Consider the following 19,074-nt stretch of genomic DNA (forward strand, 5'->3'; position numbering starts at 1 on the left):
CTCCTTTGAACTCTACTTCCTTCTCTACTTTGAACTCTACTTCCTTCTCCCCCTCTACACACAGAGACCTCCAGCAATTCTTTTGATCACCTAGGTTAGCCTATATCGCGCTGCACTCTTAAAAAACCACACACAAAACACTTTCCCCTTGCTTAGTGCATGCTCAGATGCCAACAGAACAAATGACTGAACAGTAACTTCAATGTTCAAAAAAAGCACAAGTGGGAGACAACTCTTCCAATATATTTCAAAACATTATTAAGTTGTTAACTTTCATTCTTATTTTCTGTCTCCCAAACTGCTAACAGGGCTCTGGGTTGCTTTTTTCCCTGTCTTCTGAACTGAAGCAAATTTATGCAGTTTTTCTTCTTTTCAGACTATAAAGGTTGAGAACATAAAAAATAATTGGACCATAGATACCAATCAGTCCCTGAAAGGATAACTTGCTATTAAAGAAAAAATACGTAATGCAAAATCAGAAAGAAAGAAAAAAGGAACCAGATAAAAATGTATAGTGTAAGACAATGAAACAAAAACTGAGATTTGTTTATTCAGATAATCCTTTTGGGTTTGGGTTTTAAAGGTTTTAAGCATGCTAACTGGCTGGCAGACTCTACTGAAGCAGGTTATGGGCACAACATTTTATTAAAATAAGACTGCTCATAAGCAGGGCACACGTAACACTAGGAAGAAGGGCTGAAGACTGATGCCACATGTTTTCCCAGTTATCCTTTTCTCCAACAGCACAGATATCACAAAGCATTATAGTAATTTAAGGTTCCAGAATCCACACCACAATTTGTGTGTGTTGTGCAGCTATACAGCCACCAAGTAGGATTTGTAGGCCTGTTGCAACCTAAACTCAGCCATTGTCACAACAGGCTGCTACACTGTAGTTTAAAAAATGGAATGCTCCTGAATCTGCATGGTGGGTCAGCATCCTGACCTAAGGTGAGTTGCAACAACAGCACTACCACTACACAAAGATATGGTTTAAAAGGTTGAGAAATGGGCTCCCAAATGCATGTTTGGATTAAAAGTGCGTCCCAGGTCAGAAAACCATTGAAGGCTATTGCTCTAGATCAGCCTTTCCTAACCTGGTGCCCTCAATGTGTTTTGGATCACAAATCCTATCATCTCTCACCAGTTACCAGGAGATGGGAAACTTCTGGAGGGCACTCGGTTGGAGACATCTCCTGGTCCACCCAGAGCTGAAGAACTGCAGTGGTGACAAGGACAATGAGCAAGATCCTGCTCCCCCTTTGCACATTTGACTTACAGAGCTTCCAGCTGGTTGAAAGTGAGGAGGCTGAAGCTGATTACTATCTCTCAACACCGTATTGCTGGCTCTCAGTTCCTTACTCAAGAGTTGCATGAGCATCCTGAATAAGGAACTGATGTCCATGGGCTTCTGCGCCCCAAAATAAGTCGTGGGCTACGCCATATCATACATCTCCATGACTGGCTGGGAACAAGGAAAATGAACTGAGAGCTAGTCACCTGTTTCAACCTTGGGCGAAAGGGGCTAACTGAATTCTTTTGGCTTAAATCCCCTGTATTCGGTAGTTACAACAGTTTATGGTGTCAAATTATTTTCACGGACTAATATTTCGACAGAAAGGGGTGATGGGAGGTATGTGTGCACTTTGCTCTGTTGAAGGCGTGAAAACAGTCAAATGTCTTCAAAGATAGCTTCTTGAATAATGAAAAGGATTTGACATGCTTAAATGAAGCCACAGGGATGAAAACCACTTATCCTGAACACTCAGAGCCAATTAAATTGACACGATACAAGGGAGGAGACTCTAATAAGCTTCTCCACAATGTTCTTCTTAGTACACAGGTCCAAAAAATGTCACCATTGGGACTATCTGGAAGGATTAAAAATGGTAGCCTGTTTTTGACCCCTAGTAAAATTAGCAGTCGTCATTGCTATCCATAATGAGTAGTTTTATCTGGGGAAAACACATTCACTGTGTGTGTGGTAAAAGAAAGTAAAAAATAGAAATAGTCAATGTGGAGCTATACACTTGACACTTTTTGCCTAATCAGAGCCCAGCTAGACTAGAAAAGAAACACAATATACTGAAATGTGCCTATCCTTTTAAAGAGTGGGTTCAGCCTACTAAGCTATTATAATCTCGGGGTCTCTGTATTTAACCTTTTATTTGTTCTTGGTTAACAAAACAATATACACAACAAGTAAGTTTCAACATTATAACATTTAAACCAAATGACTGTACTATAGGACCAAGTGAACAGTTACACTAGCACAACAACTTTTACCTGCACAATGTAACTTCCCCACCCCTCTCCTGTGCGCCCCTTAAACCTGCTACACAGGGGTTCCCCTAACCATCTGCAGCAGATTTAAGGTGTGTGGGCCTCACACAGGGAGAGGAGAGGGCAAGGGAGTTACACTGTGCAGGTAAATATTGTTGTGCTTGTGTAAATGTTTAGTTGGATACCACTCAGTGTATATGTGCGTGTGTCAATCACGTACAAAACACACATTATTACAGCAACTCCACAATGCCTCCAATTTGTTTACCTTTTAGCATGTATTCGTAATGCAAAGGACCATGAGCATCACCAGTTTTTCTGTGAAATGAGTAGCGCTCATTACAGCTTCTTCAAATGTGACTCTGGGCTTGGAAAGGTTGGGGAGCCCTGCTTTAAATCTACACTAAGACAAGTTACGGTAACAGCCTTTGTTCCACTATAGTGCTATGAAGAAGGCTGAATACTTGCTAGAAGTTCAAAGGCCCATTTAAAAGTTGGGATTCACACTGCAAAGGGACCTTGACAAGATGACAATTTTACTTATTTTTTATTGCTCTTTTTGTCCTTTGTTTTATCGCTTGGGTTTTGTTTGTTTTTTAATCCTAGATTCTGGCTTTTACCTACTATATGTTTTACATACATAATATTTTCAGTGTTTATATTTGCAAACAAGACATGTTGCATAATCTGTCTTTGACCTGGCCATTACAGAAGATAGGCTAGAGCAGAGCTTTCTACACTTTTCATGTTGGTGACACACCTTTTAGACATGCAGCATTTTGCAACACAGTAATTCAGTTTTACGAGCAAACCGTAGGTTAAACTAACCCCTTTCCAGCCACCTGCTGCCAACACACTAACCTTGTAAAGCTCTGGGCTAGAGTATGTGTAAAGTCAGCATATGTAGAAGTCGAAAGTACAAAACATGATTTACATAGGCCCATCAAGTCTGAATTGTGTATGTTTATCTAAAATTCTGCCATAAATAGGAAAGGATATTAAAAAAATGATCTTGTTCCCTTCTGATGAAAGCCAAAGGAAGTAGCTCCAGGATGAGGGCTTTTGAGAAGCCACCATTGGCACCTCTTCACAACAAAGGCTTCCATGTCCCATGCAAATGAGGATTTTCCCAATTCTTCAAAAGAGGCATTCCAGGGGATGAATAATCTACACAGGGCTTTGTAAATTAGGAAAGCCGCTCGCACCTTGTTGAAATGTCCTGCACAGAATGCTGACAATAAGGAGTCTTTAAAAGGGTGGATGGCTTTAGCAATCAGAACACTGTCTGCCAGTCCAAACTGCCTACATGAAATTCACCCTAGTCAAAAAGGTAGCAATTAATAACTGAACAAATTTCATTTCCATAACTATCTTTAATACAGCATATTTACAATCCCATCTGTCACAATTATAAACTGGTAAAAGAGCACAGTTTAGGGACAGATGCTTCTGTGAATAAATAAAAAGTTATTTAGCAGGGGAAACAAGGTGGGGTTTACTCCCTGCGGACACATTAACAACCTAATCATCACCACAGTATAAAACAGAGAATTTATGGCCTAGCCTCTGTTTCCATATTAACCACAGGGACATGTTAGAAACCCTCCATCACTTTCTGAACTCAGCTTTTGGAAAGCCATCACTAGAACTAAAGTGAGATGGGCCAGTCCTAATATTCGGCAGAATGAGAGGCTGCCTCAGGTGGTAGATGCTGGGGAGCAGAGAAGAGGGGGGCAAGAATGAGTACTGCCCTTGTTGAACACAAGGAGCAAATTGGAACACCCAACCACTGCCCATGACCACACACCCAATGAGCCAATGAGATTCTGTATCACACTGAGGTATCTCTCCTCTTGTCGATCAGGCAGAGCTATCACTAGCCGGAAGCTGACCCAGGAGTTCTGGAAACTGTGGTGTAAATTGGAGGCTTACAACCAAAGGTCTGGTTTGCCTTCTTTCCTTCGGGGTTCTGTAGCTTCCTAATATTAAAATGGCATATTAACAGTATGCAGGAGTCATACAAAAAGGTGGGAGAGAAAGGATAATGCAAACTGACCCTCAATGTGGCTGGCTGGACGATTAAACCAGAGCGGTCCTAGTTCACATGGGAGGGTTATGGGTGCAGTGTAGGGAAGAAGAGCTGTTTCCTGCTACTTCAGCAGTGCCTCCTGTGAAATATAGGAACCAGAGCTCCTTGCCTTTCTGTGAAAACTATGCAGCTGCATCTCTCTACTAATGTGAAAAACAGCCACCACAAAAACATGTTTCTCTCTCACCTCCACCCCACCTCCTGACCACTCAACAAAATAGAAAAGACTAGTGTGTTTTCCAACATTAACAGCCTAGGGATAGGAAAGGAGGTGATTGAAAGAAATTGCATTACAGAGGCAGGTAAATTATATTAGTCAGAGCAGGCTACCCAGCAAGAAACACTTTAGGCAGTGATAAACATCAAGGCATATTAAATTGTCCTTTAAAAAACCAGGTCATTTGTAATTGTTAAAACAAACAAAGAAAAGGAGTGCAGAGCTTTTAATTGCTTTTGCCACAGATGCCAAGCAAACCCATCTTATCAGGCTTATCTTTAAGAGAGGTAATTAGTTTCCAGCACATGTACCTGTGTAAGCAACATCGTGACACTGTCTCCTCCCCCCCCCAAAAAAATTAATATGCCCTTGTTTTAATAAAGACCATCTGCACAATGGTAGATGCATCAAAAATTACAGATCCCCAGACAAGCCCTGCTCAGGCAGAATGCTAAATTTAATTAAACTTTCCGTATCAGTTGAGATTTATTTTTGTAAGGCAGAATGGCTCGCTGCTGCTGCTGCTACGTATCCCACACAGTTACACATCGCTAGTTGTTCCTTTTTCTCCCTTTTCTTTAATAAAAGTTCTCTATCTGGAAACATTTTCATTTCCTCTTCCTCACATGGTTTGGGCATAAAATATTAAAGGAAACAGATGAACAGATTCCTGTTTCCCAAAGTGAAAGGGGTCAAATTAAGTAGGCATTTGCATGGTGAGAAGCTGCATAAAATATTCACAAGTTTCTAGTATGTTTGGAGGGTGGGTTCACATGACCCCATTTTTTATTTACTTAGTTATTTATTACATTTATACCCCATCTTTCCTCCAAGGAGCTCAAGGTGGCCACATGGTTCTCTCCCTCCCCGTTTAATCCTCACAACAATGCTGTGGTAGGTCAGGTTGTGAGAGACTGCAACCAGCCAAAGGTCACCCAATAAGTTTTCCCATGCAACAACAGCTTCACCGTGTGCATATTTGCATATTTTCAGGTCCTGGCAGCTGTGGCATCCTTCAAAACAAGGTCTGATCAGCTCCAGTGGTGCCCCGCAAGACGAATGCCTCGCAAGACGGAAAACTCGCTAGACGAAAGAGTTTTCCGTTTTTGGAGGTGCTTCGCAAAACGAATTTCCTATGGGCTTGCTTCCCAAGACGACAATGTCTTGCGAGTTCCTGCTGGTTTTTTTCCTCCCCCCCCTTTTTCTAAGCCGCTAAGCCGCTTATCAGCTGATCCGATCAGCAGATAAGCCGCTAAAAGCCACTAAAAGCCGCTAATAGCGCTAATCCTCTAATCCGTCAATGGGCTTGCTTCGCAAGACGAAAAAACCGCTAGACGAAGAGAATCACAGAACGGATTCTTTTTGTCTTGCGAGGCACCACTGTACTCGCTTTCAGTGCAAAAACTACTGCAGAGCTGTCATGACTGTGGAAGCCCAGCAGTGAACAATAAGAGGAGGCTGCAATGCCACCAGCTGAACAACCAGATCAGGTTCTTGGCTGTGAGCCGGATGTTGCTGACCAGGGAAAGTAGGAAGCTGCTGGGACTGATCCTAGAATTCCATGGTCCATAGAGCCAGACCAGAGACTCCTACAGGATCCTTCCTGTGGGCCTTAACTAGCTCACCAGTCTAAATGTCACAGACTAGGTGGAAGGCCACTGACAACAGCAGAAGTGTGAATCTTCAGGCCAGGCAACTGGCCCTTAAAGAATCTGTAGCTCTCCAACAAAGGGGGCGGATGCAGTGCCCTCCAAAAGTTGCTAACTACAACTCCCAGCAACTCCAATGGTGAGGGAGAATGGGAGCTGAACTCTGACAACACACTGGAGGGCACCATGTTGGCTACCCCTGGGGTAGAGCACAGGAGCGGTGGACTGAAGAAAAACCCATGTTGGAGCAAGTTGCTCAACAGGAGCTCTCTGTGGTGCTGTGACAACCAAACTGCCTCATCCTGCAGGCAGAGAACCAGAACGGGATAGCTACAAGGCAGGGGACCAGAACAGCAGCAACAAAGGCACATGTTATGTACTGAGTTGAATAGGATCCAAACTGCAGCAGTCTGATTGGTCCTAGAACAATAGGATCCAAAATGCAGCAGTCTAATTGGTCCTAGAACAATAGGATTCAGAATGCAGCAGTCTGATTGGTCCTAGAACAATGCAGCAGTATGATTGGTTAGCAGGAACCACCCAATCCTGCTCCAGATAAAAGTGAATCCACAACCTGATTGGCTTACAGTAGAATTCCGGAATTAGCCAATCACGTGCAGCCCATTGTGTAAATAATGTATATAAAGCAGATACTGTGAGGGGACTTTCATTCATTCCTCCTCACCACTATGAGCTGAATAAAGAGCATGAAATCACTTTGCGACTCTGAGTATATTTCAGCACACCACACACCCTTTGCACTGGAGTCGCTGCCAATACAGAACCTGAGCAATTGTGTACCAATATTCCAACCGTAAAGGCTGAGAAATGTTATGCCTTGCAGTGGGACCTGTTTAAGCTCTCTCTGTTCTGACTTTACAGTCACCTGCACAAACAAGCTCTCTTGTAGGATAATCCAGCAAGAGGGTTGCACTCAACCACCATGGAGCATCGTAAGAGAAAGAAATAAAAGCAGAAAAGATCAACAACGCAATACAAAGGTTGATTTGGTGTGGAAAATAACTCTAATAAGTTCAGTGCGTTTCAACTTCTTGTTGCAAATGTCTGAACGAATCCCTATACAGGGCCATCTTAAGCATATCCGGCGCCGTGGTGCAAAGATCCCACCGGCGCCCCCCCCGGCAACTCCAAAACAAGGGATGGGGTGGTGGAAAATGTCCTCTGCCTCCCCCACCACCCCGATCCTCGGCGTGGTGGCAGCAATCAAGCAGGAAAACATGCTGGCGGACATGCTCTCCGGCGTCGGGGTGCCCGAGAAGGCAGCCCGGGAAGGCTTTCACCAGGAAGCAGGAAGAGGAAAACAACCCCGTCTTTAGCAGATGCAGAGACACGCAGCTTCCATCCTAAGCCTCTGCGGGGATCGGTCTCCTCCTGCAGAGACTTGGGAAGGAAGCTGCCCGCCCGCCAGCCATATAGTTGGCAGGGCGCAGCTGGCAGGCGTGCAGGGAAAGGGGAGGCTGCTGCAAAGCTGCGCAGCTCCCCAACTCGGTAGGGAGTCCCTGAGAGGCCGGCACCCTGGCACCCTGAACCACTAAGATCAATGGGAAAGACGGCTCTGTCCCTATAGCATCTGCAGCTCACTCAAATTCCCCCAGACACCCTCTCCCTCCTCCTAGGTAAAGGTAAAGGTAAAGGTACCCCTGCCCGAACGGGCCAGTCTTGACAGACTCTGGGGTTTGTGCGCCCATCTCACATCTAGAGGCCGGGGGCCAGCGCTGTCCGGGGACACTTCCGGGTCACGTGGCCAGCGTGACATCGCTGCTCTGGCGAGCCAGAGCCGCACACGGAACGCCGTTTACCTTCCCGCTGGTAAGCGGTACCTATTTATCTACTTGCCCCCGGGGGTGCTTTCGAACTGCTAGGTTGGCAGGCGCTGGGACCTAACAACGGGAGCGCACCCCGCCGCGGGGATTCGAACCGCCAACCTTTCGATCGGCAAGCCCTAGGCGCTGAGGCTTTAGCCCACAGCGCCACCCGCGTCCCTCTCCCTCCTCCTAGAGAGGAGCAAAATCTCTGGGCAGAAAAGCAACATGAGGTGATCCAAGTATTTTCTAATATATTGCAGTCTAGCAAATGAAGACTCTGTGTAAAGAAGATTGTAATATAAAATGTTCAAACTCCAAATGCAAAAGCAAAGAGCTAGGAAGAAGATTAGCAACACCAGCCTCTGTTACCCTGGTGCTCTCCAAGTGTTTTGGAATACAAATCCCATCAGATTCCTACTCACCCAACATAACCATGCTCCCATTAGCCCCATCATCAGACAGTTGTACTGGCTGAAGCTGATGGGAACTGTAATCCAAAACATCTGATGGGCACCTCCACATAAAGGACTGGTCATGATTAAGAGCTCCAAGCACAGACAAATCCACAAGATAATGATATAGCATGAAAACTGAGAAGGAAAACATGCCCTTCAGAACCAGATTTGAAAAGACTGAAATCATGGATACGAGGAATCCAAGGAGACGTGACAGTACATGTTAGCCAGTGGGTGAAGAACACTAATTGTCAAATCCTTCTCAACTTGCTAACCCAGCAAGGAAGAGAAGCAGACCTTTCGCAGCTCCGTTTTTGGGAAGGTACAAAATCGAAGAGCTTGAAATGTTCCCTTGAGGAACAGAGATCAGAGCAGCATTTCAAAATATACACTCAGAAAATGATTCCTTACTTGAGAAGGCAACAGTCAGGCAAAACAAAAGGAAAAATGAAGTAAGCAAGGCACAGACTGTTCTGCTCTTGACCCCACTGCATTTTTAAGCTCCAGGTACACAACTCCAAGCAGGGTAAGCCAGAGTTCTGTTCAGTTAGAAATGTATGCAGAATTGCAGACTATTTTACAGCCCTCAGATAATCTGCACTTCATTTATTTAAGAGCATCAACGGTTTCTCACCTCTCAGATGGGTGATCTTAAGAACCAACTCAGAAGCTAGAGAATTATTTCCATCTAGAAGATGAACTAAGGCAGGAGGGACATATGTCTGTTTCTAGCATCTTCAAAACACTCACACTGTTTTTGTAGCTGGGACATGAATGTGAAACACCTCTGACAGCCAGACTCCTGGGAGCTCTGTGCCTGCTGAATATATTTTGAGTGTCAGCTACCTTTGTGTGTAAACCCTGTGGTGGGATCCAGAGTCCTTCTCTATTTCCACTGGCATCTAGGACTTAGGAAGCCACCCACCAGATACCACACTTGGACCACACTGTTGGAGCTAGGCTTGTGTGGCCTGTGGCTGTGTTGGATTGGCCTTGGAAAAACAGCACCCCCTTCACATATCTTCCCCATACATGAGGAAACTGTAGACCAGGATAGCCAAAATGGTGCCCTCCAGTTGTTGTTGGAGTGTGTCAAGGGTGCTCACCAGCCAAAGGAGCACACATAACAGATAGAGAATTCTTCACTGTCAAAGTGGACACTTACAGTCATTTCTATAGCTCCAAAAATTCACCAACACCAGTCTAGTATCTATTCCCAGGTCTGCACTCTATGAAGCAGTTGCAACAACAAGGGGTCACTCCCCCCTTCACCAGTTTCTGCACACACAGCCAGCGACTACACCTGAGTGGAAGCTTCCTGTGCTCTTTCCTCTTCAACTTCCCTTTGATTCTGCGAGACAGTGGTGCAGGGAGAGCCCTTCTGCTGCTCGACCTGCTTCTTCTTCCTCTTCCACACCCGTGCTGTGTTCCACCCTCCAGCTCAGAAGCTTTCCCTGCCTCCAGCTCTTGCCTCCTTGCTGGTAGAGTTCTTCACAAATCATTGGCCCCCCTCTCCCAAGTCCAACTCCAGCCCCGCTTCACCCTGTGCACACTTGTCAGCATGCTGCTAGTCCCTGACAGACTGTAACACCTATCACCTTCAGCAACCACAGCCAGGGATGATGGGATTTGTTGGTCTAGAGCAGCCTTTCTCGACCTTGGGTTCCCGTATGTTGTTGTACTACCACTCCCATCATCCCTGACTGCTGCACCTGCTGGCTATGGATGATGGAAGTTGTAGTTCAACAACATTTAGGGACCCAAGGTTGAGACAGGCTGATTGATCTAGAGTAAGGCCCTGTGTTGACTACGCTTACTCAGCTTTCATCATCCCTGAACACTGGTCATACTTGCTGGGGTTGAGAGGAGTTACAGTGCATCATCTGATGGGTCCCCCTGTTAACTATCTCTCTAGACTGCATGCATAAGACATGCAGGAGGGTCTTAGGACCTATAGAGTTGACACAATACAAATTCCGCACCATCACATCCCCACTCTATTGCTATCACATTATAATGATTAAAGGGTGCCTACTAGGCTGTTTATGCACTTCTGCGTGGTCCTCGAACTAATTCAACCACAGTACGAGCTCTAGAGTAATACAGCCTTACAGCTACTGTACAGCAACTGTTCTACTGGGGTTTTAACTCACTGAAACAGCAAATCATCATGCAGCGGAGCTGCTCACTTTTCGTGAAGCCTACAAGACAATCAATCTGCGACAGGCTATATGCATCGCAGGCACAGCATCTTTATTCAGAAAATAAATCTGGCATCTTTGTGTGAGCTGACAACTGAATCCAATGCCAAAATCAAGCAGCATCAACAAAGCAGCCTAGCTTCACGAGTATCAACTCTGCTGTGAAGCACCTGAGAAGTGTTTTCACCTCTCCTGGGCTCAGAAAGGAGGGAAATGTTTGGTCCCATAACAGGGAGGAGAAAACACTTCAAACACCACCAGAATGAATGTACTAGCAGCTGCCTCACCTCTGGAATATGCCTAGTTATCATAGAGGTGATAAACCAAATCTGGGCTGCACTATTTCAGACTGCTAACAAGACTGAATGCCCCTCCAAATGAAAAGTTCCCTCCACAGAGGGAGGTAAGGTTCTCATCTAGTCTTCTTCCTGACTTGCTAGTTTTGCGAGGTGGGGGAATGGCATCTTTTTGAATTATGTATGTTCAGTTACATGTGCCCCTGCCTGCAAGTAATGCAGCCAGACGCATGTTGACCACCTCAGCAGCATCGGTTCATACGCATGACGGGCGACATACAAATTTAATAAATAAAACAATAAATAATGTATTAATTTAGAGTCAATGAGCAGCATGCTGGTGCAGACTGGTCAATAGAACCTGCCTCCCTGAACTAGCAAGTCCCCACACACCATCACTGTCAATCATCTGGATGAACCCAGCACTAACTCAGATCTTGACCTCTCTCTAACATGCAAGCACAGCAACCACCTGCCTGTCCACAGGGAATCTGATCAAAACAATCCGACCAAAATGAGGCCAATCTTTAATTAACAGAAGTAGTACACACATAAGCTGCCTGTTACTGAATTCGCAGATTCCTTATAACAAGAAAGGTTCTTAGGATGCCCAAAGCCCCATGTTTAAAACGAAAGACTCTACTGACTCCTGTTTTGGCAATAAGTGTATCAGAACAGGATGGAGAATTTTAGAATAGTGTCAAGAGAATGGGTGACAAAAGGTATTGAAAGCTATGTTCACTAGATGCATCATAGGGTGCAAGGAGGTCTTAAACCAGGAGTTTTGCCAGCCTGGCTCCAGCAGCTAACGTCCTGTGCCACTAGGTAGAATCTCTGCTGAAAGAACAGCAGACTGAACTCTGCTATCCAGAAATGCCACCTGGGTGGTTATAATAAATGCTGCCACCTGACTTAGCACCCAGTCACATGAATCAAGATAACCCGGTCCTATAAAGCCACACCTGCAAGGCCTGCTCTTCAGTCTGAGCAACTTGTATCTCAGCAAGAGAGCCCTTCCAGACCACTTTCTCTCTACCCTGCCACGTGCTCTGCTTCTGACAAATGCATTAAGCCACCCGCTTGCCTCTTGGCTCATGACTGGCTCCCAGGGATGGGAGTGAGCACTGATCCGAACATCATTTCTTAACCTATTGTGGGAAAGCAACTTCCAGCAGCCCTGACAAATATCTATCAATGCCACAAGCATGCTTCTAAATTTATTTTTGAAGGGCCAGAAAGCTCACTTTTTAAATCAAGAGTCAGAGGAATTCAAATTCCTAGTGATGTTCATTAACGAGACAACCAAACGCTACATATTTGAGAAATGTGTTGCTGCAAATGCAAGTCTACTGAGACGTGTGTGTGTGCTTCTACATGAACCACTTTGAGGTTGTTGGGTGGTTGTTGTTTTTACAATCAAGCGGTTTATAAATTTGACGAAAGAAGTAAGTGTGGCGAACCTGTGACTCTCCCAGATGCCGTTGGACTCCAACTCCCATCATCCTCTGCTAGAATGGCCAAAGGTCAGGGATGATGAGAGTTGTAGTCCAGCAACATTTGGAGGACCACAGAGTCTCCACCCATGTCTATGCAATAGTTTAAAAGAGTGTGTGCCCTATTTCATTGTGGCACTTCACTTTATGGTATTTTGTTTATTGTGACACTTGTTAATTAGGGGGTTTGGGGAGGGGGTAAACCTACTTCATTAGATGTATGTGCACTTATCCTTTTTTAAAAATATGCATTTCAATCAAAGTATCTGGGTTTTAGCTACCCTATAAAGTTACCAACAGTAAATGAGAGGATTCATGTACCTCTAGTTAGACCGAACAAATACAAATACTGTATATCCTCTCTCAAACCTCAGAAAAAGGCCAACATATCATTAGCAGGGGCAAAAGATAGCAAGAGCATGACATCCGTGCACGTCCCTTGCAACCCATACTACCTGCTAGGCTTTGGATTTATTTTGCTTTGGAAATGTTACAATAAAGCATACGGCTTCTGCTACAACAGAATGACATTTGACATGGGCTTAGCTTTATAGATTAGAATTTAATTTCCTGTTTTGCTTCTCTGCTCTCTGTATTTCCACCCTTGCCCACAGCAATATATAAAGTTCAGTCCTCCTGAAGGATAAGATACCGCGCTTGGGAAAGGAACCAACACAGGTATCGGTGAGATTTCCTCCCCCGCAAGAACATCCTGTGTTCATCTTCAGATTCTAATCTTGTGAACTAAACTATGGTGCTTCTTTTAAATTCCAGCTCAAATTAGATCCCAAGGGTGGCAGTGGGGTGGGGGGGTGGGGAGAGCAACCTAGAATGTCTACGGCTTAAGAAAGACGTTTTCTAACCGTCTCAAAAGCACTCTCGAGAAAATGAAACCTAAGCTGCCTAACTGTAATTAAGTTTGAAAGTGAATATGGGAAAGGCAAGCAATTTATCTGCTAGCTCTGGTTCTTGTCCTGGGCACAGAGTCAAGGGAGTCAAAGGTAAGTGTTTGAAGGTAAGTCAAATCCTCTGTCCATTTGGCTCAGTCATGTCTACTCCAGCCAGGCTGGTTTATGAATAAGTTTTGCAGCAGTGATGGGTCACAAAACCCACCGAACGAGGCAGCTCCACTTAGGAGCAGCACGTCCTGTTTTGCCACTTGAAGTGCTCTCTACTCTCTGTAAGTACCACAGGAGTCCATGGCCATTTTATACTAAACAATTACAACCCAAAACACCAAGACTTTTTCCATTTAAAGCCTTTTTCAATATAACCTAACTGCTAATGCATGGCTTTGTCTTCCAGAAGCAAATATGCTTTCGGGACTGTGAGTTGAAATTAAACAGAAAAAAAATGAAATAAAAACTTATGAAGCTGAACCACAATAGGAACATCTTGCTGCACAAATGGATAAAAGCAAACTTGTGGTGGTGAGGAATTCTTTCCCTTACCAATCATGCACATATTCCCTTATTTAAGGAACATTTGAATCCCTGACCTTTAAATATATGTCTCAAGGATTGAGGTTTTAGTTCCAGCCTATGCTATTCAGCTAGGGATGCGGGTGGTGCTGTGGGTTAAACCACAGAGCCTAGGACTTGCTGATCAGAAGGTTGGCAGTTCGAATCCCCGCAACAGGGTGAGCTCCCGCTGCTTGGTCGCTGCTCCTGCCAACCTAGCAGTTCGAAAGCACGTCAAAGTGCAAGTAGATAAAAAGGTACCACTCCAGCGGGAAGGTAAACGTCGTTTCTGTGTGCTGCTCTGGTTCGCCAGAAGCGGCTTAGTCATGCTGGCCACATGACCCGGAAGCTGTTTGCCAGCTCCCTCGGCCAATAAAGCGAGATGAGCGCCGCAACCCCAGAGTCGGCCATGTCTGGTCCTAATGGTCAGGGGTCCCTTTAACTTTACCTTTTATGCTATTCAGCTAGAAACAGCTCCTTTTAGAAGCTGTAGCACTGCAGCTGCCTGCCATGTGGCTCTCATCCTACTCCGCCATGGTAAGATTCTAGTCCTCACTATTGTGGGGTTGACTCCAAACTTTGAGAAATAATGGTGTATAAAGGACTAAAAGGAAGAAGCACCTCATTACATATGAGAGGAAGTTTTAAGACTGTGTGAATGGGGAAAGGGAAATGGAGCCGCTGGAGATGTCAGAGAGGCAGCCACACTGAACGATCCTGAAGGAAGCTTACAAGACTTGCCTGCCCTTTCCCCACTATTATGATGAACAAGGCTTTCACTTTTTCAAAGACACATCAAGAACTCAAAAGCTGTGATGGTATTAATCTCCATTAATTATTTTAATAAGCCCAATTCACATGTGCATTTTCAAGTGAGAACAGTTTCTCACTTCAAATGTCAACATTGGCTGTTCATTATGAGCACTAACGTCTCTATGACCTTGGGAGTGAAGAGGAGGAATCCATCCCCTGCCCTGAAGGAACTATAATACCCAGATTTCCATTTTAAAAAGTAAGTATTTTTGTAGAAGGGAACCAGAGCAGCGCACGGAAATGCCATTTACCTTCCCGCCGGAGTGGTACCTATTTGAGTACCACCCTATAAAAGATAGCAGCTGATTGTCAGGAGTTGCTTAGCACCATGCGTGACACTTTCCAAGCCTCAACTCTCTGCGGAACATCTGCATCAGCAAAAACGGCTCACCAGGTAACACCAGGTGATAGACAAGTGAGCAGCCCCCACCCACCTGTCACAAGTTGTCCCACAGAGGATGGGGGATAAGAATTTGGCTAATTCCAGTTACCTATCCCTCATCTGTACAGGGACGCAGGTGGCGCTGTGGGTTAAACCACAGAGCCTAAGACTTGCCGATCAGAAGGTCGGTGGTTCGAATCCCTGTGATGGGGTGAGCTCCTGTTGCTCGGTCCCTGCTCCTGCCAACCTAGCAGTTCGAAAGCATGTCAAAGTGCAAGTAGATAAATAGGTACCACTCTGGCGGGAAGGTAAACGGCGTTTCCATGCGCTGCTCTGGTTCGCCAGAAGCGGCTTAGTCATGCTGGCCACATGACCTGTATGCCGGCTCCCTGGGCCAATAAAGTGAGATGAGCGCCGCAACCCCAGAGTCGGTCACGACTGGACCTAATGGTCAGGGGTCCCTTTACCTTTACCTTACCTTTATCCCTCATCTGTATTTTTTAAATATAAAGCAAGGGTAGTGTTGCATCTGGAAACCAACAGTTTAGGAAGCATGAGATGCAGAGCAGTACCTTATGATAAGGTGTATAAATTGGGTCTTCCCACACCAAAGTCTGAAAAAAAAAATCAGGTTATTGCAAAAACCCTACTTTGACAGCCCTCTAGTGGAAATGGAAGCAGTGACCAGCATGTGTTTCTCACCAATATAGGCATGGCTCGTTTTTGCTTTACATTTGAAATCAGAAAACTAAATATTACAGAATATTATTTAGGGGGGAAAGTGGCACCTAATTTGTAGGGTACTCAGACTGCACTTGTAAACTCACTTACTGGGGAGTTGTCCCCCTGAACACAGTAGGAGTTACTTTCAAGTAAACCATTAGGCCACAATCCTAGGTGCTCTTACTTGGGAATTTGCTTCAGCAGGACTTACTTCTGCATAATCAGACATAGAATTGGGCTGTCAGTTTAGTAAAGAAGACAGTTTAGCAAAGAACACACAGCAAAACTATGCATTGTTTTAAAAAGCACACCATCAATAAAGCTGAAATCATCAGAAATTAAGTTGAACATAAAATCTGTCATAAGTTCCTCTCTTTCCTGAATCACCCAAATGGAAAACAGTACAAAAACCTCACAACAGAGGTTAACTAATCTGACAATTTAATATCACCTCTTCAAGAAAGGGGGAAATAGCCAATACTTTGTTTATTTGCCCTCTGTAGGTTTCTACTGGCTAGTAGTCCTAAAACTATGAGGCAGTTTTATTACAATTCTGACAGGATAGAGCAAAAATCTGACCCATCCCATTATCTCTAGCTGATCGCAATAGCTGGATATTTAAATTACCCCATAGCAAATACCACCTATCCACTCTCAAGGGTCAAACGACACATGATATTTTGTTTTTTAAGTTTTACTTAAACAGTGGGAGCTTGCAGGGAGCAGAAATCTAAACTGGATTATAGCAGCAAGTGGCGGCAGAAAAGGGGTTGAACCTTCTGCCTGCCACTAGTTTCCCCATCTAAATTAGTATGTGGATGGAGCCAGAAACCAGAAGTTGACATGACGTCTATGATACGCAAGCGCAAAAGGAATTTAACTTCTGACAGACAAGGATAGCTTATCCTGGTCTAATCTAAGGTAATAAACAAAACACACACACACTTACACACCCTTATGACTCTAAGAGGCAGAGGGCAATTATGCCATTTTAACCGCCTGTGTAAACATGTCAGAGAGGAAGTACAAATGGCGGATCACAACGTGATCTCAGACAGCATCACATGATGCAACATAGTGAGATGCCAAAGTCTATCTCTGCCCCTGCACTGTAGAATAAAGAGAAAGCAGAAAACAGAAAGCAGACAGCAATATACTCAAACAACTCCAAGACCAAATACACCAAATATGCAGCACTGTAGCAGGTGTATCTGTCTGTCAAACTGGAGCAGAATACATTTTAGACTAGTTTAAAAGAAAACACACACAGAGTATTCCAGAAATGGGCATGGCTTGTGAGAGTAATGCTGGCATGACTACAAGGAAGGTGTCGTAATCCCATATGCATAGGATGCCAGATCCCAACATGACCTTTCTAGTTACGGGATGTGAAGTAACAGAGCTGGGGCATCTACTGCCCACAACACAAGAGAGCTGAGTTTGAGGATTTCTGCTTGGCAGTATTTTGGTGGGCAAAAATAACATTCACTTCAAGGGAAGTAGGGCAGTCTGTCCCCACTATACTTCTGTTTCCGACCATGTGACTGGATTCCACCTGCACTGAGAAATTTCAGAAGGATTTCAGACTAGCCTAGTTGCTTTCTTGTAACTACAACAACGGCCACATGACAACCCTATTTTGAGATGCTATGTTTCCCTATTAGGAGCTACTAGAAAACCCTTTCCAAGCCCTCAAGCAGGTTCCCCCACCCCACCCTCCCACCATGTATCCTTGGTAGGTGTTTGTGACGTGGGGTGTGCTACTACAAATAGAAAGGCCAATTGTTGGTTTACTCCAGAGGGAAGTGGACAACTCCCTGTTGGGTGCTCTTCTACTTATACACAGACTGAATGGCTTCAGTCAGGAAGCAGGAAGAGAGTTTCCTTTTAAAAAAACCCCCAAAACCCTGAGTTTTGTGCCATGGTTTGTACTTCTATTTCCAACCAAAATTTTTCATCTTAAAGCTTATTTTGAAACTGCAGACATGACCTCATCGATTCATATTAAACTCGGTCCTCTGTCCACCAAAATAGTCCTCTGCCCAGGAAGAGAGAACAATTGAGAATGAGATAGCACAAGAGATTGCAGTAAGTCACCTTTGCCAGACACGAAGCAGGGAATGAATGATTCAGCAAGGCAAGTCGCCAAATCAACTTGACCCAGAACTTTGTGGCACAAATATAACTTTAAGCCAGCACTGCCGCGTGACAATTACCCCTATGGGGAAGAATCACAGCTCAGTGGCATGGCTGGGAATGCCCCCGTCTCCAACCCTGGAGCAAACACTGCAAGTCCCTGTCAGGGAACTGCCATCGGCTCAGGGGCGAGAGGGGAAAAGGCGGATGGATTACAGAGAGCCCCCAAAGATCGTGGGAAGCAGCACTTCCTCAGCGGAGAAAGGAAGCCACGCCTCTAGTGAGGAGGAGATGCAGGGCTCGGGGGATGCAAGGCGGTGCCAGGACACCTTGCCTGAGCAAAGCGGGGAGGAGAGAGATCCCCCTTTACCCAAGCCGTCCTTGCGCAGTCCTTGAGGGGAGGCGTAGGCTGGGGATCAAGAAACTACTCTGCTGGGGAAAGTTTAAGGACCGCCCACTCTCAGATTCTGCTAGTGAGTGAGCAAGATATGGAATAGAGGCGTTCTGCATTGTAGAGGTTTTAGCACCGATAAAGCTTTTGAAAAGACCAGTGAGGCATCTTGCCTGATCGCTCTTGAGCAACCTCATCGATACTCTTAACAGTCACTGAAGAAAATGCTAAGATGGACTGATGGTCCAATTTGGTATAAGGTAGCTTCCTATGTTCTTAATTCTAAACTTGAATGAAAAGGTGTCATGATCCCAACTCTTTGAAACGCAAACAAATCATTCATATTCAAGCAAACAGCTGCCTAGTATCAAGAAAATGTGCCTAGTGTGTCTTTTTCTCTACCTGGCTATTCTGGGCAGGGGAAGGGGAACATAAGTGCCAATGAGAGTAATATCAGTGACAGTCCTGTACCTGTGTCGACTTCTGTGGATGCCGGAGAAACAAATGTGCCAGCAGGACTAAGAATCTCATCACTTCTCCCAGTTCTGGGATTCAGCAGAAAACTTTCTGCACTTATGACGCATGGTATGTCCAGCAAGCTGCTTTCTCCAGACTGGCAGCTTGACGTCGCTTCGCTTCCTTCCATGGCAAGACCACTGA

The 19,074-nt window shown here is 44.9% G+C and overlaps 1 protein-coding gene across 1 annotated transcript in view; it reads right to left on the minus strand.

Moving 5' to 3' along the window:
* Positions 1–19,074, minus strand: part of CHGB (chromogranin B) — an 86,227-nt gene that overhangs the window by 44,679 nt on the left and 22,474 nt on the right. The window contains exon 3 of the mRNA XM_082216380.1: positions 18,886–19,070. Within this exon, the coding sequence (XP_082072506.1) occupies positions 18,886–19,060 (175 nt within the window). The 5' untranslated portion in view covers positions 19,061–19,070. The remainder of the gene's footprint in view (positions 1–18,885; positions 19,071–19,074) is intronic.

The sequence above is a fragment of the Podarcis vaucheri genome (genome assembly GCF_965113315.1).
Source record: "Podarcis vaucheri genome assembly, chromosome: 3".
Taxonomy (NCBI): Eukaryota; Metazoa; Chordata; class Lepidosauria; order Squamata; family Lacertidae; genus Podarcis; species Podarcis vaucheri.